Source organism: Phasianus colchicus, chromosome 38 (genome assembly GCF_987193195.1).
Source record: "Phasianus colchicus chromosome 38, bPhaCol1.hap1.1, whole genome shotgun sequence".
NCBI lineage: Eukaryota > Metazoa > Chordata > Aves > Galliformes > Phasianidae > Phasianus > Phasianus colchicus.
In genome coordinates this window covers 622,438-646,656 of record NC_143473.1, presented here as the reverse complement: position 1 = coordinate 646,656, position 24,219 = coordinate 622,438, and the positions used below count along the sequence as shown (strand labels likewise).

Sequence of the window (24,219 nt, the reverse complement as noted above, 5' to 3'; positions counted from 1 at the left end):
GGGCCTCTGCACAAGGCCAAACTGTCTCAGTCCGTGAGAAGGTTGGGTGTGAAGGCAGGCACCAGGATCCTGCCCTGCCTCTCTCCCAGGCTTATCTTTGTAGAAAGAAGGACAAGCAGGTATCCGCAAAATAACGATCAGGTGTGGAATAAGGGAATTCACTACAGATTGACACTTATGCAGCAAAAATTTATGCTTGTCCGGTGTTTCCATGTTCAGTGAAGCGTTGAGAAGATTGTGAACCTGAAGTACTCAGCCGATGAGGAACCAGGGGAGTAAGAGAGAAGCGTCGGGGAATAGGGAATAAAAGATGTAACCCTGTTTTCTGTGTGCTCTCCTGCTTGCAGGAGGCCCGCCATTGCGATTGCGAATAAAATCTGCTTTATCAGAGATACCGTCCTCGAAAATTCTTTGGATATTTCCCACATTCTGGCTGCACTGCTGGCTCCCCGCGGGCGTGTGGGCAGCAGGCGCTGTGCACAGCTGGGGGAAATTCTGCCCCAGGGTTCCCACAGCGGGCAGAGGCACAGCAGATACCCAGTGTGGACCTGCGGTGGCACACTGGCACAGCTCTGCTGGGTTGAATGGTGGCACAGCTCTGCTGGGTCCAATGGTGGCACAGCTCTGCTGGGTCCAATGGTGGCACACTGGCACAGCTCTGCTGGGTTGAATGGTGGCACAGCTCTGCTGGGTCCAATGCTGGCACAGCTCTGCTAGGTTCAATGGTGGCACAGCTCTGCTGGGTCCAATGGTGGCACAGCTCTGCTGGGTCCAATGGTGGCACGGCTCTGCTGGGTTCAATGGTGGCACAGCTGTGCTGGGTTGAATGGTGGCACAGCTCTGCTGGGTTGAATGGTGGCACAGCTGTGCTGGGTTGAATGGTGGCACTCTGGCACAGCTCTCCTTATTCAGCCACAGCAGTCAATAATTCCATCTTTCGGTGTCTTTTTTTCTTTTTCCTCTTTTTTTTTTTTTCGTTTTTTTGTGTTGTATTTTTTTTTTTTTTCAATTTGAGGCAGCGCCGGATTCGAACCCGCGGCTCTGAAGGAGGCGAGATGGGGGCGGAACTAACGCTATTGGCCAAGCGCTGCGCGGAATGGGCGGGGATATGGTGACGTCAGCGCGCTCCTATTGGCCTATTGGATGGAGAGGGAGGGAGCGACGCTTCTCGCAGCCTATATGAGGGCGAGGCGTTTTTCCGCGCGCTGTTGGAACAGTCGCGAACGGCGGCGGCGCGGGGGGATTCCGGGACCGGAAGTGGGACGGGGTCACTTCCGCTCCACGGGGGGGTAAGGGGTTATGGGGTGGGGGATGGGGTATCGGGTGTAGGGACGGGTTATGGGGTATGGGATGTAGGGATGGGGGTATGGGGTCAGGTTATGGGGTTATGGGGTGGGGTTATGGGATATATGGCTGAGATTATGGGGTGCGGTACAGGATATGGGGTCGGGGTTATGGGGTGGGGTTATGGGATGTAGGGGTGGGGTTATGGGGTGGGGTTATCTCATCTGGAGTACTGTGTCCAGTTCTGGGCTCCTCAGTACAAAAAAGACAGGGATCTCTTGGAAAGAGTCCAGCGGAGGGCCACAAAGATGGTGAAGGGCCTGGAGCGTCTCCCCTATGAAGAAAGGCTGAGTGAGCTGCGTCTGTTTAGCCTTGAGAAGAGAAGGCTGAGAGGGGACCTGATCCAGGTCTATAAATATCTAAGGTGTGGGGGGCAGAGTGGCGAGGCCGGACTGTTTTCAGCAGCGTGCGGAGACAGGACAAGGGGAAACGGCCAGAAGCTGGAGCATAGGAAGTTCCGCACCAATGTGCGCAAGAACTTCTTTAGGTGAGGTGACGGAGCACTGGAACGGGCTGCCCAGGGAGGTGGTGGAGTCTCCTTCTCTGGAGATATTCAAGACCCGCCTGGACGCCTACCTGTGCGACCTGGTGTAGGGAACCTGCTTTGGCAGGGGGGTTGGACTCGATGATCTCTGGAGGTCCCTTGCAACCCCTACGATTCTGTGATTCTGTTATGGGGTATGGAGTGGAGTTACGGGGAGGAGTTATAGGGATGGGATATGGGATATAGGGGTGCGATATTGGGACAGGGTTATGGGATGAGGCTATGGGGTATGGGGTGGGGATATAGGGATGTGGTTTTGGGGGGGGTATGGGATATAGGGTCGGGGTTATGGGGTCAGGTTATGGGGTATGGAGTGGGGTGATGGGGTGGGGTTATGGGATATTAGGGACGGGGTTATGGGGTGAGGTTATGGGGTATGGAGTGGGGTGATGGTTTGGGGTTATAGGGATGGGGTTATGGGATGAGGTTATGGGGTATGGGGTGGGGATATAGGGATGGGGTTATGGGGTTGTTTCCCCCTATATGCCCCTGTACCCCCACATCTCCACGCCCCCACATGCACCTGTCCTCCATGTCTCTCCCATATCCCCCCCATATGCCCCTGTCCCCCCACATCCACACGCCCCCCCCAGGCCCCCCATCCCACTGCCCCCCCAGGTGACCCTGCACGCAGTGCTGGGTCTGACGACATGGAGCAGCAGCGCCCTCAGCTGCAGCCCCACATCGGGTGACGTCGCCTACGCTGCAGGGTGAGCCCCCACCCCACAACCCCTCCCCCGCGGGGCTGAGGGCTGACCCCACACCCTCCCTACCCCGTAACCTGTGGGGTGATGCTGTGAGCCCTTCCCCTGACCTTACAGCTGTGTCGTTGTCATTATTGACCCCGTGAGGAGCACCCAGCGGCACATCCTGAATGCCTCCAGGTGACAAATGGGATCTGGGGCGCTTTGTCCCCTAAAAGTCTCCCGTTTCCCCTGCAGGAGCTTTCAACCAAATTGTGCTGTTTTGTATGAAAACCATCAGTGCTGTGGCCTTCTCTCCTGATGGGAAGCTGCTAGCCACTGGGGAGGTGAGTCCCTGCCGCCCCAGCTCCCTGCCGCCCCAGCTCCCTGCCGCCCCAGCTCCCTGCCGCCCCAGCTCCCTGCCGCCCCTTTTTGTCACCCCGTTCCCTATCCCTCCATTCCCCATTCCCTGCCGCCCCGTTTCCTACCACCCCATTCCCTGTCAAATCTTGTCACCCCATTCCCTGCCACCCCTTATCCTGATCACCCCTTTGTCACCCCATTTCCCATCACCCCGTTGCCTATCACCCTGCCCCTTGTCTTCATTGCCACCCCACATCCCTGCCACCCCATTCCCCATCCCCCCTTTTTGTCACCCCGTATTCCTGTCACCCCATTCCCCTTCCCCCTTTATGCCACCCCATATCCCTACCATCCTTTTCTGCCCCCCCCGTCTTCCTCCCCCCTCCATCTTCCCGCCCATGCCCCCACGGCGATCCCCATCAATGCATCCGGGTGGAGTTTTCCCCCCATCGACCCACCCTCTCCACCCCCGCCCCCCCCCCAGCTCGGTCCCTTCCCCACCATCCGCCTTTGGGACGCCGCCGGAGGCTGCCAGCAGGGGGCGCTGCGCGGTGATGGCGGCTCTGTGCGGGCGGTGGGCTTCGCTCCGTGCGGGCGCAGGGTGGCGTCGCTGAGCTCCGAGCTGCGGCCAGTGCTCAACGTGTGGGATTGGAAGGTGGGGATTTCCCCCAAAAGCTGCGACATGGGGGGGGAAGGCACGATATGGAGGAAAAAAGCTAACATTTGGGGGGAAAAAGGCACAGGCTATTGGGAGGGTGACCCTGTCTTCCCGTACAACGCGATATCTTCCGGGCGCCAGACCCTCACTACCTACATTTCCCCCCTCCCTATGCACAATTAAATTAGGTAAAATATAACAATAGATAACAATCTTCAATAGAAAACTCGAATAGAAAACATAGGGTGCTCTGAACAAGAACATTCTAATCGGAAGAGAAAGGGGGATGGGCTGTGGCCTCAGGCGCGCTCCCCACGGATGCGCCGGGTGAGCTGGATGTCCTCGAAGAGCCCCACCAGGTAGGCCTCGCTCGCCTACGGCCGGGCTCTGGAAGCGCAGGTCGGTCTTGAAGTCCTGTGTGATCTCGCACACCAGGCGCTGGAAGGGCAGCTTGCGGATCAGCAGCTCTGTGGACTTCCGGTAGCGGCGGATCTTGCGCAGCACCACCGTGCCGGGCTGGTCACGCCGCCTGTGGCCGGCGCGCTCTTGTGGGCCGCCTTGGTGGCAACCGGGCCTTTCGCTTCCGCAGGCAGGGTCGAGGAGTCGACTGCTGCCTGGAGGCAATCTACAAATTGCTCTCACTTTCATTTTGTCTTATGGTGGACCGTGGCGATGGCTTAACGATAACTTTAGAGGCTGTGCGAATAGCGTCCCTGGCTGCACCAGTAGTTGTCTCAACTTCATGGGGCTGGAGGCCCAGGGCCTGCGCTTGGGGGGTAATCATTGTTGGGTCTGTACCCATCAGCCGCTGCAGGCTGGAACCATGTAGCGGGTGATCCACCCCAGTTACTTGAGCTAGTTGTCTTGCACAGTTATCTTCCCATTCTTGTTTAAAAACAATCATCCCTGCTCCGTCAAAAATTAGTCTACAGGTTTGTTTTATGTCAAATGGGAGCATATCGTCTCCCCCAAAAACACCATCTATAAGGGTGGAGACCATAGCTGAGTTAAGCCCTTTATCTGCAATTGCCTTAACAATTGCTTGTATATCCCGAGGGTTTATCGGCGAGTGGACCCTCTGTCCCCCATCCATCACCCGGACAGGGAACGCTAGTGTGGCCGATGGGGCCCAGTCAGCGCATGCGATCTTTATTTTCCTCCAGGCTGTAAGAGGGGTTTCTCCTGTGGGAATGGAATGTTGTTTCTGCATTTGATATTAAAAAGGAGCAATTGGATTGAGAGGACACGTCATCGTCAGAGGGGTGCAAAGTCCGCGTGGCTGCCCCGACTCCCAGTCCCGGGGTGCCCAACAAACGGCTCTCCGCTGCCCTCCAGCTCTCCCGCTCCCGCATGGCCCTGCGCAGGGCCCGCACGACTCTCCCCCACGACTCTAGGCTTCTCCCACAGCCCGAGGACACCGTCTCCTCAGTTAACGCTTTAGTGCGCTTACCCCACACTTCGGGGTGGAGAATATCCACCGGCTGGTCAATGACCCTCATTTGCAAAAGCCTCGCAATAGCGAGAGTAAAATCTCTGGGCTTACAATCGATACCCCACCGCTTATCTAACTGCGGTACGACCTTCACAAGGACTTCCATCCTCCTTGTTGGTCCGGGAGCGTCCTCCCCGCCGGGCTGGTCCTGCTGCTCCGGCCGCCGTTCACCCGTCCAGGCGACAATCCCGGGTTTCGGCACCACTTGTTGCCTATCGTAGGCGTGGCGACCTGGTTCGGGAACGGCACGGCGACCAATCCCAGGTCGCTCGGTCCATCGGCTCGCTGACACCAATGTGGTGGACGGCAAATGGCGTTTATTGGCAGGAAAAACGGCCTTATATCACCTGGGCACTGAACGCTATCAGGAGAGGGACCCTGTCTTCCTGTACAACGCGATATCTTCCGGGCGCCAGGCCCTCAATACCACACGATGGGCTTGGGATGAGGGAGTGGGGATGAGATTCGGGGTTGGGATGTGGGATCTGTTGGGTGTGGGATTGGGACGTGAGGCGTGCGATGGGGGTGCGGGGATGTGGATATGGGAAGTCTGGGACGCTACTCAGAATTACCCCCAGCGATTCAGGCGGAGGCAGGCAGAGAGCTCCTCCTCCATCGGGACTGTCACCGTCCGTGGCACCGGATGGCTGCACCCTCGGGTGCTGAGGGAGCTGGCGGGGTGATTGCCGAGCCGCTCTTGGCCGTCTGTCAGCGCTGCTGGTGAACTGCAGAGGTCCCAGAGGATTGGAGGCTTGCCGACGTGACTCCCATCTTCCAGAAGGGCCGTAAGGAGGATCCGGGGAACGACAGCCCGTCAGCCTGACCTCGGTACCGGGGAAAGTCATGGAGCAAATCGTCCTGGGTGAGATCGCACGGCACGTGCGTGGTGCCAGGGGATCAGCCCAGCAGCACGGGTTGATGACGGGCAGGTCGAGCTCGACCGACCTCATCTCCTTCTACGGCTGGGTGACCAGCATGGTGGGTGAGGGAAGGGCTGTTGATGCAGGGTAGACCTCAGCAAAGCCTTTGGCATGGTCTCCCTCAGCATTTTCCTGGGGAAGCTGGCTGTCTGTGGCCTGGACGGGTGCACACTGCTTTGGGCAAGGAGCTGCTGGATGGCCGTGTCCAACGCGTGGTGCTTAATGGAGTGAAGTCCAGCTGGTGACCCGTTACGAGTGGGGTCCCCCAGGGGTCGGTACTGGGCCCATCTTGCTGAATATCTTTATGGATGGCCTGGACGAGGGCACTGAGCGTACCCTCAGTGAGTTTGCGTTTGACACCAAGCTGGGAGGTGGTGTGGATCTGCCTGAGGGCAGGGAGGCCCTTCAGAGGCATCTGGATAAGCTGGATCGCTGGGCTGGGGTGAATGGGATGAGGATCAACGAGGCCGAGTGCCGGGTCCTGCACTTCAGCCACAATAATCCCATACAGCTTGGGGACGAGTTGGCTGGGTGACTGCGAGGAGGAAAGGGACCTGGGGGTGTTGATTGATGCTCGGCTGAACATGAGCCGGCAGCGTGCCCAGGTGGCCAAGAGGGCCAACGGCATCCTGGCCTGCATTAGAAATGGTGTGGCCAGCAGGAGCAGGAGGTGATCATCCCCTGCACTCAGCGCTGGTGAGGCCGCACCTCAAATATTGTGTTCAGTTTTGGGCCCCTCACTACAGGAAAGACTTTGAGGCCCTGGAGCGTGTCCAGAGAAGGGCAACGGAACTGGTGAGGGGTCTGGAGCACAAGTCCTATGAGGAGCGGCTGAGGGAGCTGGGATTGTTCAGTCTGGAGAAGAGGAGGCTCGGGAGAGACCTCACTGCACTCTGCAACTTCCCGAAGGGAGGCTGAGATGAGGAGGGGTTTGGCCTCTTCTCCCAGGCAACAAACAGGACCGAGGAAATGGCTGCAGGTTGTACCAGAGGAGGTTGAGGTTGGACACGAGGAAGAACCTTTTCTCTCAGATGGTGGTCAGGCACTGCAGTGGCTGCACAGGGAGGTGGTGGAGTCGCCGTCCCTGCAGGGTTCGAGAGGCGCCTGGATGAGGAGCTGCGAGATGTGGTTTAGTGCTGGTGGTAGCGGTGGTGATGGGAGGACGGCTGGACTGGATGATCTTACAGGTCGTTTCCAACCTTGAGATCCTATTCCTATTCCTATTCCTATTTCTATTATTTCTATTCCTATTCCTATTTCTATGGCATGGATCTGGGATGGGATATCAGTAAATGAGAAACATACGGGATGGGTTCTGGATATGGGAGGGACTTGGAATGGATACTGGGATATGGGGCTGGTGGTGGCAGCTGAGGACACCACGGGCCATCTGTGGTGCCCCATCCTGCCCCGGAGGTGGGCATGGGGAGCTGGGGGCTGTGACTCGGCACCAATGACTGCAGGCAGAGCTGCAGCAAAGGGAACACAGGGCAAAAGCACAGGACTCCTTGCTCTCTGCTCTTCGTCGCAAGGTGACAGTTCTTCAGAGCACGCTCCACCAGGCTGCCCCTCTGCTGACGGATCCTGTTCAGTGCACCAATGGCCAGAACGGGGCAAAGGACCATTTTCTGCAAGAGCTGTCTTGGATTTTCCTGCATCTCTTTCCACGCAGTCTGACAACCGCTGGATTTCTGTACAAGAAGAGACTCTTCGCAAAAAATAGGGCGGTTCTTTTCCCTCATGCACACCCAGGGGTGGCTTCAGGGCAGAACGCTGCGGGGAGGCAGCCATTTCTCTGCCTCTCTTCATCCCTTCCCTTCAAGTTGCCCAGCTGCATCGTTCTGCTCCTAAGCTATGCCAGAGCCTCCCAGAAAGCCCTTCCCTTCCCACCGGGGATCCAAAGGAGCAGCGAGCTGGAAGGAAACAGTCTCCTCTGGGCCCAGGCTCAGCCCCACGCGCAGCTACGCCTTTCAAGTGCTGCCAAAGCCTGGGCTTTGTGTGCTCTGCGTGCCAGCAGAAGGGAGCGTGACTTGGGAAAATGAGGAACTCCAGATCCCAAGGCTGCAAGGAATGTGGTCTGTCAGAGCCAAGGGGTCTTGGAAGGAAGAGTCCCCATTGTCCCTCTCCCTCTGCTTTGCTTCGCTGCCTCGCTGCCACTATAGAGCATAGGGAGTTCTTTTAATATATGTATAGCAGACGGAGAGATGAAGACACAGCGGGTTAGATGTTAGCCCGTCCATTTATTGTTGCAAACCCAAGATGTTTCGGGAGATGGGGAAGACGGGCAATAGAAAAGATGGGAAATGAAAGCAAGCAGTCTCTGTAGCAAGCGAGAGGGAGGTTGTCACCTCCACGGCTCCAGCGTGGTTCGCAGTTCAGACGTTGATGTTCAGGAGCGATGGTCATCAGGGGTCATTGTTCGGTTGATGACAACGACGATGTACAAACTTATGAATAAGTCCAGAAGAAGCTGAGTCAGCTCTCTTTGGAGTGACAGCTCGGATCCAAAGTGGTCGAGCCAGCTGTCTTTGCAGTGGCCTTGCCGGCAGATAAGAGGGAGCAGGCAGGTGCCCACCTGCATCCTGTTCTTCACGGGACACGATGGCATCGTTCCCAGTTGTCCCATACCGAGCTGGAGTTTCTGGTCCCAGGAATGGCGCAGATGGGAATCGCGCGCCTGTCGGCAGCCTCAGGTGGAGCTCTGCTTCTGCTGGGCACCCCACGCCCTGCTCAGCGTGGACGGGACATCCCCCACCTGGGGACCCCCGCTGTGCTCTCTGGTGGCTGACCCTGCATGGATCCGGGCCCCTCGCGTCTCAGTGGCAGCGCAGCACAGGCGCTTTGGGTGCGCTCCTCCAGCAGGCTGGTCTCGGAGCTCCAGGACCACAGGGCTGCCAGTGGTGTTTGCTGCAGGGCTGGGGCTCCAGGGCGGTATCTGGGCTTGGCCTTGGGCTGTGCCTTTTCCGGCACTCCTCCTCTAGCGGGGGCTTTCACCACACTCACCGCACTGCATTGTTCTCGTTGTTCTTCCTTGCCACTTGGAGCTTGTGCTGCCTGTGCTGGACCCGTCTCTGCCATCGCTTTGCTTTTGGTACGGCGTTTTGCCGCCTTCTTTTCCTGAGGCTTCTTTTTGGCAGAAGACGCCTCCGGGATCGCTGGCAGCTGACTGAAAGGACAGAGCGGAGGGGTCTGCCTGAGGGGCTGATGGCTTTGGGGCTGTATCCTGCAACCCCGAGCCGGGACCCTGGGGAAACACCCCGTGCACATCCCGACCCTGAGCCTGCAGGCTCACCTGTCCTTCTTCTGGACACCTCTTTTTTTCTTTGGTTTCTTCTCCTCAGGCGGCTTTTCCACCAGAAAGGTGACTTGGATCCAGCTGGGGAGAGGTGGCAATTCGGAACATTCCTCTGGAATTGGCAAGGAGAGATCTCGTCAGAGGAGACTGACTGTGGACCTGCTGGCCCGGCGACACGCAGGGCTGCTCAGGCCTGTCCCAAAGCTCCTGAGGGGGCCGCTCTGCTCCCCTCGCAGGTGCAGAGACCCTCTGTGCCTCGTGCCCAGCTCCTCCTCTCCGGGGTGCAGCTCTGTTACTCTGCGACTGCATTAATGGCTTTGCTTTGGGAAAGAGGAGCTGGGTGGTGCCTGTGAGGCGACGGCCTCTTCTGGGAGCTCCTTTCCTGGGGGGAGGGCTGGGCCTCGGACCCCCCTGCCCTTGCCGTACGCAGGGATGGGGGCACTGTGGGAACATGGCACCCAGCGCTCTGGATTTGATGAGGACGATGTGTGGGCAGGAGGAGAGGCAGTGCCGAGCTGGCACTTGTGAACGGTTTCCCACGTCAGAGCCTTCTTTGGGTGATGCTGGGATGGGGATTTCCCCATCGCCCGCTGGTTGCATTTGGTATGGAGTGGGGCTGGCAGCTGCTTTACCTTTCTTGTCCTGGCCGAGAGGTGGCAGTGGCACTTGTGAGGCCTTGCGGGGTTTCCCGGGCGGTGGTTTGGGTGCAAACTCCCGTTTAAACCTGTGTAACAGGAGAAGACGCGGTGTGACCCAGGGCTCCGGCTGCCCTTTCTGCTGGCTGGGATCACCTGCTCACAGGGACCTGCTCCCCAGGGTCCACTGAGCCCCAGAACCAAGGACTGTCCTGGGAAACGGAGTCACCCGGGCCACAATGGGATGAGAACGTCCCCTAAATTCCTTCATCTCTCCCGTCAGCTCTACCTCACAGAAATGTCCACAATCCAGGGACACGGTGCCGCACTTCTCCGAGCTCTTTTTGCCTGCGTTCCCATGGCAGGATGCCCACAGCCACGAGGAGCAAACGCTTCTGCAGGAGAGCTGAGCAGCTGCATCGAGCAGGGCTGCAGCCACAAGCGTACTGACCTGGGAAAGATGACGACTCGGCCGGAGGACGTCAGCGAGGCTACAGCTGCCACCCGCGACACCACCATGTCCAGCAGCCAGGGCACCTGCAGGGGAGGAACGGGGAGGATGTGGGACGTCCTTGTCACGGCCGAGGCACTGCAGAGTGCTGGAGGAGCCCCAGGCCGCGAGAGCTGACAGCAGCGCAGCACTTGCACAGCCCGGGCAGCTGGCCAGGTCCTGCTGAGCCACGTGCAGGCAGCGCAAGGGCCACGGAGCAACCCAGAGCTCACCTTGAGAACAACTTTCTCCAGGTTCTCTTTCCCGTTGATCCTCTCGAGGAAGTCGTAGTAGAACTTCATTTGGATCCTCGTTTCCTCGATGAGGAGCACTCCCATGTCCTTCAGGACAAAGGCGATGTTCTCCCCCCTCCTCAGGCAGTGGGAGACGAGGGATGTTGTGTCAAATATGCAGGCCTTCCCAGTCTGGCAGCTCACAGATGCGGCCGCGGCCACCTCAGCGTATTTCAGGGGCTCCACCTCCTTATGGCCTGGAAAATCACACCAGACTCTCAGAGTCCGTTTCCACCGCTGCTTCCCAAGTGCGACTCGTTGCGGGCACCAGCCAGGACAGCCCCGTATTTGGGCGGGCGGATTGCTTTTGGGAACGGAGGCGACAGCAGCGCTTGTCCTGTCTGCGCAGCAAGAAGGGGTTCAAGCCCCCTCTCCTACCTGCTGGGTATTCCTTGTTCTCCATCCGGTTATGGCTGCCCGCAAGGTTCCTGGCCAGGCGAAACGCAGGCCACTGCACAGTCACGGCTCCATCCTCGGCCTCAACCCGCTCGGAGGCCATGCTGAAGGAACCCAAGGTGGGAATTCGGACATCCTGTGCATGGGAGAGAAGGGAAGGGCCGCAGGGTTAAGGCTGGAGGAAGAGCTGAAGGTTGCCCTGGCCGGGGACTGTGCCTCGGGTCCCGCCGTGCCCTCTCCCACTGTTCAGAAGCTCAGGCCAGGGCAGCGGGAGAGCTTTGGGGAGGAGCTGCCCGCTCCTCTCCTCCCCCTCCCAAAACGCAGCACAGCAGTCAGGGCAGAAGCAGCTTCATGGAAGCCAGAGGTTTCCAGAGAGCGGGATCAGCCCCAGCACACTGCGCCACGTACCACGAGTCACCCCACGCATGCGGGAGCCCCACTGGTTCTTTACGGGGGTTTTTGGGCTGAGTTCCCCGCTGCCTGTGCAGGGAAGAGTCACTGCGTTCCGCGGCCCAAGGCGAGGGGACTCCCCAGCCCTGCGGGCAGCCAAGCGGGAAGAAGGCGCCGACCCACCTTGCGCAGCAGGAGCTGCTCTTGGACACAGATGGCCACCGCATCCCAGACAGCGACTCGCTCTGCAGGGCAAAGGAAAAGCAGGTCACGCTCTGTTCTGCCGCTTCCTGGCGCTCCTCCTGCCTCGGAGCGGGAGGGAGGTGGCGGATGGAAAGCGTCGTCGCTGTCCCCAGCCCCACACGGAGGCAGCCCCAAGATGGTCCCCGTGCCGGCTCTCGCCCGCTCGGTGCCAGGACTTGCTGGCAGCTCTGCTCCCGTGCCGGCTGTGGGCCCGCGTACCTTTGGCGGTGACCCCTGGCACTCTGCAGTCACGCTGTGTCGCGGGGCCATCCTCCCAGAATTTCATCTCGGCCCGCTTCACCGCAGCAGGACGCTCCGCATCGGCAACAGCCACGTGGGAGCTCATCCCTTCCAGACGCATCCGCTCTCTGCCGACGCTCCTTCAGGATTGAGGACCCTCCACCGGGCACTGCCTTCAGACCCCTCCCGGGTGCCCGTGTCACAGACGGCGCCATGGCGACACGGCGACAGCGTGGCCGGTGCTGCCTGCTGCCCATTATGACGCCGGCACAGCAGCCTGCTGCCCGCCCTGCCGGCAGGAGCACGGGTCTGCCCCCGGGTGGATGGCACTGCCCAGACCCGGAGCCCTTGCGTGCCAGCAGCACCACACCAGAGGTGTTGCTGGCGGCCCCTCGGGCAGGCTGGCCTCACCGCCCAATGCCGAGCCCGCCGTCATCCGAGGTTCTCCTCATCCCGCCTGAGCTCCTCGCTCCTCAACTTCAGCCATTTGGCTGAGCGGGAGCTCGGTGGCTGCAGCGCTCGCTTGCTCCTTTGGGCACCAAGGGCAAGCTGGCCTTCGAGCTCCATGCAGACCACGGGCCGGGTTTCGCTGCCTGGACTCGGCCCGGCTCTGCTGCAGGCCTGATCTGGAAATCTCTTCTGATTTCTGGCTTTTGTGCAATAAAGCAGCTTTTGAAACGTTGCTTCTTGCCGCGGTTCAGTGTTTCAGGAGAGAGAAAAACACGGCTGCCAGAGGCTGGAGTTCTGCTGTAGGTAAAGCCGAGCTCTGGGCTGACTCTTGCACTTGGGAACGTGAGCAAAGCCTGCAGACGCAGAGGAATAACTTTTCCTGCAGGCTGAGCACGTCAGAGGCAGGTCATTGCTAGGAGAGCTCGTGCTTTACAGCAGCAGGCTCTATCGTGGATAAAGTAATTCCAAAAGCAGAGCGGCTTGCAGCTGAGCTGGGTGGTAGCGACGTCACGGCGTTGGGCGGAACCGCCTTCCACAGCACTGGGCTGTAGGGGCGACTTTCAGTGGTGCTGGGATGGATGGGCTGCTCTGGCACTGGAGAAGAAAAGCAGTCGGCCATCCAGCTCCTTCTGGCTTCCATCTGGACTGCAATAAGGGGAATATCTCACTGTAGCTATGAGCCACTTGAGTTCAAAGCAGCCCAGCAACGCAGCTTTTTGGATCGTGGCATCTCATTTAAAGTAACAGGGTTTGAAAGCTGCACGGTGCCCAGTCCAACAAGCTTATTCTCTCAGGCCACGGTGAAGCTGAGAAAACCAACACGGGAATGGGACACGCCATGGGTTGTGTCAAGCAGGTTTTCCCTTTATTACAGTGCACGGGGATCGCTCCACCAACGTGCACAGCCAGAGAAGCAGTGACTACAGATCTATAGGCACGGCATTTACGTTTTCATTACATTCCAAGGACGTGGGCAGAAATTCCAAGAAATAATTAACATCTCTGCTGGTCGTGGGATGAAGGCTAACAGTCATCCTCGCTGTAAATTTCCAACCTTTAAAGGGGGGCTGCCCAAACTGGTTCCCACTGACGTTACGTCGAGCTGAGGCATCTCTTCTGCCATCTTATCTTCAACAACAGAACTCTAATCTTCACTTGACAACAAGCTCTGCAGCCTGCTCCAAATTCTCTTCTTGCCCTTACATTTACGCCAGCCTTTGTCCTTCAGGTTATATCTGCTCAAGTTATGCAAAAGGCTGTTCTCAAAGTATAGAAAAACGCTTCTCATGATTCACAACCCAAACCCAAATCCAAAACTTAATCCTAACCCAAACACTGTCCCAAACCCTAAACCAAACCCGACCCCTAACCCGTACCCTATCCCCACCCCCAACCCTAACCCAGACCCAAACCCGACCCCAAACCCTACCCCTAATCCAAACCCTTCTTTCCAGAGCTGGGAAAACTGAGCCCAGAAATCCCATCAGAGGGCACAGATGTCCTGGCAGATATAACAAGCCAGGGGTGAGCACTGTATTTCCAATTTCACACTGAAGGCGTTGGAGGAAAGGTCGGATTGCTGGCCTTCCTGCAGCACCAACCACTGATGGCGCATTTGCTCACAGATCCTTCACAGCTGTTTTGAAGAACCATCCTATGGTTCTTTGATGCTCAGGGACCCCTCCAAACGAAGCCATTCTGCACTTCTTAAGATCTTCAAGGACTCTTTCAACATGAACTATCCGATAGTTCTGTCATCTTCAAGGACCCTCCCACACAAACTAACCTGTAGTTCTATGATCACTAAGGAACATCCCAACCCATGCCATCCTGTGGTCCTATGACCTTCCAGAACCCTTCCAACACAAACCATCCTGTGGTTCTGTCATCTTCAAAGACCCCTCAAACACAAACCATCCTGTGGTTCTATGACCTTCAAGGACCCCTCAAACACAAACCATCCTGTGGTTCTATGACCTTCAAGGACCCCTCAAACACAAACCATCCTGCGGTTCTATGACCTTCAAGGACCCCTCAAACACAAACCATCCTGCGGTTCTATGACCTTCAAGGACCCCTCAAACACAAACCATCCTGTGGTTCTATGACCTTCAAGGACCCCTCAAACACAAACCATCCTGTGGTTCTATGACCTTCAAGGACCCCTCAAACACAAACCATCCTGTGGTTCTATGACCTTCAAGGACCCCTCAAACACAAACCATCCTGTGGTTCTATGACCTTCAAGGACCCTTGTGACGCAAACCATCCTGTGGTTCTATGACCTTCAAGGACCCCTCAAACACAAACCATCCTGTGGTTCTATGACCTTCAAGGACCCTTGTGACGCAAACCATTCTATAGTTCTATGACCACCAAGGAACCTCCCCTCCCACACCATCCTGTGGTTCTATGATCTTCAAGGACCCTCCTGTGCTGGTGACATCACAATGCCGTGCTGACCTCACAGAGGCCCCAGGGCGAGGCGGGGGCCGTGGGTCAGCGCTGAACCTGCCAGCCCCATTCTGCGGGTGGTGCAGGTCCTGCGAGCAGCTGTGCGACTGGTGCAGCAATGCGGGCCCAGTTTGCCAGCGGAAATTTAACAGCGCTGCAGCGCGTGAAGCTGCTGCAGGAGCTGCTGCAGGTGAGCCCGGGGTGGGCAGGCACAGAAAGGACGAGCTGCCGGCTGGGCGGCACCCTGCTCGTGCCATGGCATGGCATGGCATGGCAGCAGAGGGCCGGGCATCTCTGGCAGGACACAGAGCTGCCGGCAGCGCCTCGGTGCCAACGCCGCTCCTCTCCCCTCCCACAGGCTCACGAGCGGGTCGTGGAGAAGCACAGAGCCGTGGCCAGGGAGTCACTGATGAAGGTGAGCAGATGCAGCGGCACGGTGTGGGTGTGCAGGCACAGCAGCGCCGCTGTGGGGCGTGGGCTGGGAGAAACCCCCCGGGTGGGTCTGCAGCTGCAGCCCTGCGGGCGCCGGTTGCCCCGACGGAGGAGGCAGGAGGGGACGGCGGCGCGGAGCTGCCGGCAGACGGAGCTCCGTGGCAGCGCCGGTGCCCCGATGGCCGCTCCTCTTCTCCTTTCCCGCAGGAATCCCAGCAAACGCGGGGTGGAAGAGCGGCTGCCAGGACAGAGGAGCTGGAGCAGGTAGGGTGCAGCGGGGGCTCGTCCTCAGAGCTCGGTGTCCTCACGGCTCCGGCTCTGCGGGAGGACCTCGGTCCCGGTCCCTCGGGTCCGCGGCTCCCAGCGCAGACGGCCCACGTGGCACGGCCGTTGTCTTGCAGGAGAAGCAGCTCGTCGCCCGGCTGGCAAAGCAGCTGCAGGCCGAGACGGAGCAGATCGAGGTAGTGCGGAGGGGCGAGGGATCGGGGCTGCCCGCCCCCGGGTTGGGGACCTGCAGGAGGGCTGCAGGGGACACGGGCGCTCACGCTTTCGTCTGCCAGGTGCTGCGCCAGGAGAAACAGCGCCTGCAAGAGCAGCGGGAGGAGCTGGAGACGCAGAGCGCCTGGTGAGTGGGACTGGGCCCTGCGGCCCACGCCTGCACCCGGGGGTCCCTGCAGCACCCGGGGCAGCAGTGGGACTGCAGCGCCGCTGGGCTCGGGGCTCGGGTTCCGTCCGGCACGTGGTGGGACAGAGCAGCCCCGGCCCGGCCCCGCGGTGGGCGCACGCTGCTGGGGAGCCCCTGCGGTGACAGAGGCCGGCACCCTCCAACCAAGGCTCGTGCCCTACAGGCAGCAGCATCAGACGGAGCTGGAGGCAGCCCACGAGCCTGGGGCTGTGCTGCCGGAGCTGGTGGAGGCACAGCTGGTAAGGGGCACAGCCCAGCGCACCCTCACCCCATCCGACGAGGGGCTCCCCGGGGACGGGGCTCCCTGCAGCACTGGGGCTGTGCTGCTGCGCTGCCGGGCTCCCACTGTCCCGCACGAGCCCCGGCTCTGCAGCAGGGCCTGACCACCATCCTGCCCCCTGTGCACCTACAGGAGAAGAAGGAGGAGGCGAGGAGATACGGGCTCGCCTTCTGGATGCAGTGAGTGTCCCCTCGTTGCCCCGTGCCCAGGCTCCCGGCAGCGGGCTGCTGGCCTGGACCCCCACTGCGGCCGGCGGGGCTCCCAAACGGCCCCTTTGGCACCGTGTGGGGCTGTGCTGCCGTGGGGTGGGGACGCCTCATTCCCGGCCCTCTTTCTCTTCTGCCCCGCAGGACGATCTGCCTCATCCTGGTCTGCCTCCAGCTGCTCCTCGTTGCCGTGCTGGGCCCTGCACTACTGTACGCCCAGCGCTGTGACCAGGAGCTCTTCTATCGGCTCCTGCCTCGAGTGCTGCCCCAGACAACGTATGCTTCCCTGGCGTACTTTGCCAGCAGCGCCCTGCGTGTGGTCTCTGATGGGCTGCTGCCCATCTGACCGCCTCGCTCGGTAGCCCCTCCCCACAGGGCTCTGCCCCACCGAAGGGGCCTCTCCTGTGCTCCTGCCCCCGGGGGCGCACAGGCACAGCTGTGGGGCAGTGCTGGCAGGTGGCCGAGTGCCACCGCTTTGCACTTCTCAGTGTTTCCAGTGTCGTCGTGAGTCGTCGTCAGCTGAACACCACCACCTCCAACGACCCATCAGCCTGAAGATCCGCACCCGACACCAGGACGTGGCTGGATCTACGAGCGCTGAGCGGCCTTGCTTTGCTGTCTGTCTGTCCCTCTTGCCCCGCTGTCTGTCTTTTCTGCTTGCCATCATTTATTCTTTCACTTTTCGTTGCAGCCGTTGCCTGCAATTGTTTACATCTATTCGCTGCAATTAGCCCATTGGCCAATGTTACCTGCAATTGGTTGTTGCCGGCTGCTAATTCAGCTCTCAATAAATTCATCTCTATTATTCCTCTGAGTTTGGATGACTCTGTTGCTGACCAGGGGAGGCGTGACTCAGGAGATGGAAGAAGATTCCCCCCTCAAATGCACTGAGTGGGATGAGACGCGGACAGGAGGAGAAATGGGATGAGCAGTGTCCCTCTGCACACAGACGTCTGCTGCTGTGTCTGCACAGATCTCTTCTGCTCAGTGGAGTTTGTCCACGAAGGCTGCAGCGAAGAAGTGCCTCTGCTATGGAGCCCTGCAGAGAGAGAGAGATGGAAAACTAAGAGCGGAACCTCAAGGCCAAATGGTGCAGTGCTGCAAACTGCACAAGCCCAGGAACAAAAGGCTGAACCCCTTTAGCAAAAGCCTGAACCCAAGGCCCAAAGATTGAAGCCCTTCAGCGAAAAGCTGCACCCCAGTGCCAAATGGTGCAGCCCTTTCACAAAACCCGAACCTCAGGGAAAGGAAGACGGCAGTGGGCAAGGGATGTGAAGCGAAAAAGAGCCACAAAAAAGCTCTTTTTAGGTTCTCTGCTGTCTGACCTGGAGGTCTCCTGGATGGAAGAACAAGCCCCCCACAATTCAGGAGGAAACAGAGTCCTACTGTTCCACCAGGACTGCCACAAGTCCATGGGGTCGGATGAGATCCATCCCAGAGTGCTGGGGGAGCTGGTGCAGGTGGCAGCCAAGCTGCTTTCCATCATCCGTCAGCCTTCCTGGGCAACCGCAGAGGTCCTGGAAGACTGCAGACTTGCCAGCGTGACTGCCATCTACAAGAAGGGTCACAAGGAGGATCCGCGGAACTACAGCCTGTCAGCCTGAGCTCAGGGCCAGGCAAGGCTATGGAGCAGATTGCCTTGAAGGAGATCACACGGCACCGTGTGTTGCCTATCGTAGGCGTGGCGACCTGGTTCGGGAACGGCACGGCGACCAATCCCAGGTCGCTCGGTCCATCGGCTCGCTGACACCAATGTGGTGGACGGCAAATGGCGTTTATTGGCGGGAAAAACAGCCTTATATAACCGGGGCACTGAACGCTATTGGCTATCGGGAGGGGGACCCTGTCTTCCCGTACAACGCGACATCTTCCGGGCGCCAGACCCTCACTACCACATATCCCCCCTCCCTATGCACAATTAAATTAGGTAAAATATAACAATATATAACAATCTTCAATAGAAAACTCGAATAGAAAACATAAGGTGCTCTGAACAAGAACATTCTTATAACAGTTGTTGGTGCTCTACCAACATGATGTTAATCGGAAGAAAAAGGGGGATGGGCTGTGGCCTCAGGTGCACTCCCCATGGATGTGCCAGGTGAGCTGGATGTCCTCGGGCATGATGGTGCCTCAAAGAGCTTATTCTCTCAGGCCACGGTGAAGCTGAGAAAGCCAACACGGGAATGGGACACGCCATGGGTTGTGTCAAGCAGGTTTTCCCTTTATTACAGCGCCGGGTGCACGGGGATCGCTCCACCAACGTGCACAGCCAGAGAAGCAGTGACTACAGATCTATAGGCACAGGCCTTTCTTCCCTAAAATGTCATCCAATTGGGAGAAAACCTGCTCTCTTGGGGAAAAGTGGTCTTTCTGGGAGAAAATATCTTATTTTGCAGAGAAAATGTCCTATTTTGGGGGCAGAACCTGGTATTTCTGTGATCAAATGCCATCTTAGTGGGAGTACGTCATATATTGAGGCGTGTAAGTTAGTATTTTTGGTAGAAATTGTGAGGTATTTGTAAGGAAACTGGTATTTCTGGGTCATAATAGCATTCTGTTTAAAAATGTTGTCTATTTGCATGGTGTCTGGTATTTGGGGAAAAAATGCTGTATTTGTATATGTAAGACCGCACTGGGTAAGGGACCTAAAGGAAAAAGGCCGACCAAAATGCTCTTGGTAGGGCTTTTTGAAGCCAGGAAAAGCTCTATGCCTGTGCTGGGGGTGACAGCAGCTAGCAGCTGGTGGGAGGACTGCTGAGGCAGCAGGTTGGAGTCAGCACTGCTCCCTCTTATCTGTGAGATTAACCTTGACCCTTTTCTGCGAGGCTAAAAGCAGCCAGCCCAGCTAAGGTGCCTGGTGAGAAGAGGTGAGAAGAGGCGAGAAAAGGGTGTTACTGCCCACCGATAACAGGGAGGGCAGTCAGAGTGTGAGCGCAGCCCACACTGCCCATGGCTGTAGCAGTAGGTGTGGGAGGTGGGTCTTGTGGCAGGACACCTCAGTGTTCTTGAAGGGACTTGGAGTTATTCGGGAGGCTAGTAGGGGAATCCCCTGGGTTTCCCTCTTAGAGAGTGAAGGGGTCCAAGACAGCTGGTGGCTCTTCAAGAAGGAAGTCTTAAAGGCGCAGGAGCTGGCTGTCCCCCTGAGCAGCAAAATGAGCCGGCGGGGAAGAAGACCGGCGGGGATGGATGAACAGGGAGCAATTCTTGAGGCTCCGGGAGAAGAGAATCTACCTCCAGTGGAAGAAGGGACGGGTGACTCAGAAAGAGAAATTGCTGGGTTGTGTAGAGGGAAAATCCGAAAGGCCCAGCTTGAACTCAGCCTGGCCGCTGAGGTTAAAAGGAACAAGGAGCCCTTTTACAAAGACATCAGCGGTATGAACCCTGGAGCGGGTTCAAAGAAGGGTGCCAAAACTGGTGAGGGTTCTGGAGCACAGACCTGACGAGGAGCGGCTGAAGGAGCTGGGATTGTTCAGTCTGGAGAAGAGGAGGCTCAGAAACACCTTCTTGTTCTCTCTAACTACCTGAAGGGAGGTTGTAGTGAGCTGGGCTTCGGCCTCTTCCCTCGTGTCACTAGTGCCCAAAAAATGACGTCGTATCCCCGAAATAGCAGTGCTCTCCCAAATGCATGATATTTTCTTTCAGAAAGATCACTTCTCAATGCGAAATATGACAATTTGTTCCAAAAATATGATGTTTTCTCCCCGAAATACAAGCATTCTCCAAAATAGATGACATTTTCTCCCAGAAATGCCAGCTTTATCAAAGATACATGAACTTTTCTTCCAAATACATGATATTTTCTCCCAGAAATATCAGTTTCCTTCTTCTCCAAAAAATACAACACTCCAAAACCAAATATGTCATTTTCAGCCAAAACTATCACATTTTCTGACAGAAAAACCAGCTTTCTTCCAAAAATATGACATTCTGTCAACAAAATACCACCACTCCAGACATACCAGCATTCCCTCAAAGAGAGGACATTTCCCCCCGGAAATACCATCTTTTCTCCCAGAAATACCAGCTCTCTTACAAATACTTCACATTTCCTCCCCATTATACTACTTCACACTCCTAACTATCAGACGGCCGTTTCATCTCCCAAAGGGGTGACATTTCCTGCCAGAAAGACCAGTTGTCTCTTCAGTATAGGATGTTTTCCCCCAGAAATACCAGCTTTTTCACAAATATACCACCTCACCCCCACTCCCCCAGAACGATGATCCTATCTCCTGGGAATACCACTTTTCTTAGAAATGCCTCGTGCTTTCTCCAAACAATACGACATTACAATCCTCCAGATGACATTTTCTCCACAAAGAGGACATTTTCTCCCACAATACCAGCTGTTTCCCAAGCATATGATATTTTCTCCAGAAATACCAACTTTCTCCCAAATAGATGACATTTTCTCTCCGAAATGCTCGTTTTTCACAAAAAGGACGGCATTTTCTTCCAAAAATAAGATGCTATCTCCCACAAATATGAGCTTACTCCCATCACATAACATTTTCTCCCAGAAATGCTACTTTTCGCCCAAACTCATGACATTTTCCACCACAACTATCACATTTCAATCCTAAATAGGACACTTTCTTCCAGACATATGGTATTTCCTCCCAGAAATACCACCGTTCTCCCAAATACATGACATTTGCTCCCACAAGAACTACTTTTCCATTTCCGAAATCGGACATTTTCTCCCGAAAGAAGGATATTTTCTCCCTGAAAAAACAGGTTTCTCCCCTCATAGATGACATTTTCCAACGGAAATACAGACAGTATTCTTACATATACTTCATGTTTCATCCACAAAATACTACGCGACAATACCAAATGTCGTTTTTTCCAACAAAAATAGGATCTTTTCTCCCAGAAATACCACTATTCTCCCAAATAGATGACATTTTCTACCACAAGAACTACTTCACACTCCTCAGGATAATACTTACCATCAAGAACATGGCCTTGTATCACAGAAATACCATTTTTCAGCCTAAGAGATGACTTTTTCTCCCAGAAATACCACTTTTCTCACAAATACATGATTTTTTCTTCCAGAAACACCTTTCTCATCCCCTCAATATCTTGTTTTCACCCCAAACACTAGGATGCTTCCTCTCACTACTCCGTGTTTTTTCAAAAATATATAATATTCTATCCCAGAAATACGAGCATTCTCTGAAATATGTGACCTTTTCCAAAAATGATGTTACAATCTCCCAGAAATAGAAGCTTTCTTAAGAATAACTCACATTTTCTCCAAAAAAATACTACTTTAAACTGTGCAAGATGACATTTTCAGCCAAACATAGGATAGATTCTCCCCGAAGTACCGCTTTTCTCTCCTGTATGTTTCATTTTCTCCCAGAAATACTACATTTCAACCCAACATACGACATTTCCGTCCAGAAATATCATATTTTCGCCCAGAAATACCAGCCTTCTCACAAAACAGAGGACATTTTCTGCCAGAAATACCACTGCTCTATCCTTAATATTACAGTTTCCTCCAATAAAATACTTCCTTCCAGACATACCAGCATTCTCAAAATTATAGGACATTGTCCACCAGAAATATGATGCTTTCGCCCAGAAATACCAGCTTTCTTAGAAATACTTCCAATTTCCTCCCAATTATACTACTTCACACTCCTAACAATATGGCTTTTTTATCAAAGAAATACCATTTTACTCCCTAATCTGGGACATTTTCACCAAAAATACCAGTTGTCTCTTCAATCTAGGATATTTTCTCACAGAAATACCAGCTTTCTCTCAAATCTATGACATTTTCTCCCAGGAATGCCCGTGTTTTTTTCCCTACACTGTGGCATTTTTACCAGAAATACCAGCTTTTCACTCCAAAACTATGACACTGCCTCCCAGAAATACCACTTGTCTTGGCAATCCCTTTTATTTTCACCCAAGTGTACTACTTTGCACTCTGCAAAATGACCCTTATGCCCAATAATACAGCTTTTTATCAGACAAATACCATTTTACTCCCAAATATATGACATATAAGGACAGAAATACCATCTTACTCCCAAATGTGTGACATTTTCTCCCAGAAATACCACTTCTCTTAGAAATACCTCCCGTTTCATCCCAAGAATACTACCTGAGGCTCCTCAGGATCACACTTACTCCCATCAAAATGGCCTTTTCTCCCACATACACCAGGTTTCTCCCAAATACACGACATTTTCTCCCACAAAGACCAGGTTTCTCCCAACGATGGCATATATTCTCCCAGAAATACCAGCTTATTCTTAAAAAAAAACCAGTCTTTTCCCCAAAATACTAGCTCTCTCACAAACACCTGTCCTTTTCCAACCAAGGATGCTACTATCTCCCAGAAACAGCCGGTTTCCGAGAAATACCTGACATTTGCTCTCCCAAATACTACTTGACACTCCTCCAGAGGACATTTACTCCCCTATTTACCATGTTTTCTCCCCAAGAGACCAATTGGCACACCAAAAAGACCACCGTTGCTCTCCAGTACAAGATATTATTTCCCACCATTTCCCACTTTTCTCCCTCACCTACGTCATTTGCTCCCAGAAATACCACTTTTCCCTTGGAAATTTCACCTTCTCTTCCAAAAAGAGGAGATTTGCTCCCAGAAATACCCCTTCTCTTACAACTGCCACACGCTTTCTCCCAAAAAACCTCCATGGCAAGACCAAATGGGACACTTGCAACCAAGAAGAGGACACTTTCTCCCAGAAAGACCACTATTCTCCCCAATAGAGCAGGTTTTCTCCATATTGGATGACAGTTTCGGGAAGAAAGGCCTGTTTTCTTCCCTCAAGAGGACATTTTCTTCCCCAAAGAAGATATTTTCTCCCAGAAGTACCGCTACTCTTAGAAACACCTCCATTTCCTCCCAAATCTGTAACATGACACGCCTCAGGATGGCACTTATTCCCCGATTTGGGGCATTTTCTCCCAGAAATACCACTTCTCTCCCAAAGGGATGGCCTTTTCCCTCTCTAGCATCTCTTTTCTCACCAATACCTGGCATTTTCTCCCAGAAATACCAGCTTTCTCACGGATACATCACCTTCTCCCCCCCACATCAGACATTTCTCCAAAACATACTATTTTCAACTGTTCCAGGTGACATTTGCAGCCAAACAAGGCAGAGATTCTCCACAAAGTACCACTTTTCTCTCATGTCGATTGCATTTCCTCCCAGAAATACCACATTGCAACTAGAAAGACCACATTTCCCTCCAGAAATACACTATTTTTCCCGGAAATACCAGCCTTCTCCCAAAAGAGAGGACATTTTCTCTCAGAAATACCAGGACTCTGATGAATATTTCCCAGTTCCACCCGAATATACAACATTACACTCCTCAAGAGGACAGTTTCTTCCAGAAATGTGGCATTTTAACACACATAGACCATTTTTATCCCCAATAAAGCTCATTTTCTCCCACAAATACCACTACTCCAAGAAATAGCTCCCATTCTCTACCAAAAATGCTGCTTTACACTCCTCAAGATCACACTTACCCCCAACAGGATGGCAGTGTCACAGAAATACCAGCTTCTGTCCCCCAAATAGGACATTTTCTCCCCAAAACAAGATATTTTCTCCCAGAAATACCACTTCTCTTAGAAATACCACCCGTTTCATCCCAAGAATTCTACTTGACGCTCCTAAAGATCACACTTACCCCCATCAAATTGGCCTTTTCTCCCAGAT

At 55.2% G+C, this 24,219-nt stretch overlaps 2 protein-coding genes across 7 annotated transcripts; one reads left to right on the top strand and one right to left on the bottom strand.

Annotated features, from left to right (window-relative positions):
• The first annotated feature begins 1,085 nt into the window (after positions 1-1,085).
• LOC149913363 (uncharacterized) lies at positions 1,086-17,298 on the top strand. Of its 4 annotated transcripts, none has more exons than XM_090130071.1 (9): positions 1,086-1,289; positions 2,830-2,918; positions 15,249-15,305; positions 15,530-15,586; positions 15,724-15,783; positions 15,883-15,947; positions 16,171-16,246; positions 16,420-16,466; positions 16,638-17,298. In XM_090130071.1, the coding sequence occupies exons 2-9, from the start codon at positions 2,859-2,861 to the stop codon at positions 16,837-16,839; spliced, it is 624 nt and encodes a 207-aa protein (XP_089986197.1). In that variant the 5' UTR covers positions 1,086-1,289; positions 2,830-2,858; the 3' UTR covers positions 16,840-17,298. The 4 variants fall into 4 exon arrangements, with proteins under 4 accessions (XP_089986197.1, XP_089986195.1, XP_089986199.1 ...); XM_090130069.1 differs by lacking the exon at positions 1,086-1,289 and adding an exon at positions 1,458-1,635; XM_090130073.1 differs by lacking the exon at positions 1,086-1,289 and adding an exon at positions 1,462-2,598.
• On the bottom strand, positions 8,186-12,804 carry LOC149913364 (uncharacterized). Of its 3 annotated transcripts, none has more exons than XR_016461313.1 (8): positions 11,687-12,112; positions 11,096-11,249; positions 10,658-10,914; positions 10,386-10,471; positions 9,932-10,023; positions 9,297-9,411; positions 8,580-9,170; positions 8,186-8,451 (listed from the first exon to the last, which is right to left on the bottom strand). XR_016461313.1 is itself a non-coding variant. In XM_090130060.1 (8 exons), the coding sequence occupies exons 1-8, from the start codon at positions 12,105-12,107 to the stop codon at positions 8,735-8,737; spliced, it is 1,344 nt and encodes a 447-aa protein (XP_089986186.1). In that variant the 5' UTR covers positions 12,108-12,804; the 3' UTR covers positions 8,186-8,734. The 3 variants fall into 3 exon arrangements, 2 of the variants coding, with proteins under 2 accessions (XP_089986186.1, XP_089986185.1); XM_090130060.1 differs by having other exon boundaries at positions 8,186-9,170; positions 11,687-11,748; positions 11,966-12,804; XM_090130059.1 differs by having other exon boundaries at positions 8,186-9,170.
• Positions 17,299-24,219: the final 6,921 nt, after the last annotated feature.

What these genes read in the sequence shown, in the direction of transcription:
- LOC149913363 (XM_090130069.1), top strand. Translation starts at nt 1,593, where the DNA reads ATGGTGAAGGGCCTGGAGCGTCTCCCCTATGAAGAAAGGCTGA. An exon ending in CCAGGGAGTCACTGATGAAG is followed by an intron (nt 15,306 to 15,529) that starts GTGAGCAGATGC and finishes CCTTTCCCGCAG; the next exon opens with GAATCCCAGCAAACGCGGGG. An exon ending in CTGGAGACGCAGAGCGCCTG is followed by an intron (nt 15,948 to 16,170) that starts GTGAGTGGGACT and finishes CGTGCCCTACAG; the next exon opens with GCAGCAGCATCAGACGGAGC.
- LOC149913364 (XM_090130059.1), bottom strand. Translation starts at nt 12,016, where the DNA reads ATGGCCCCGCGACACAGCGTGACTGCAGAGTGCCAGGGGTCACCGCCA. An exon ending in CGAGTCGTCATCTTTCCCAG is followed by an intron (nt 10,024 to 10,385) that starts GTCAGTACGCTT and finishes CCTGTTACACAG; the next exon opens with GTTTAAACGGGAGTTTGCAC. An exon ending in GGTGTCCAGAAGAAGGACAG is followed by an intron (nt 9,171 to 9,296) that starts GTGAGCCTGCAG and finishes CTGTCCTTTCAG; the next exon opens with TCAGCTGCCAGCGATCCCGG.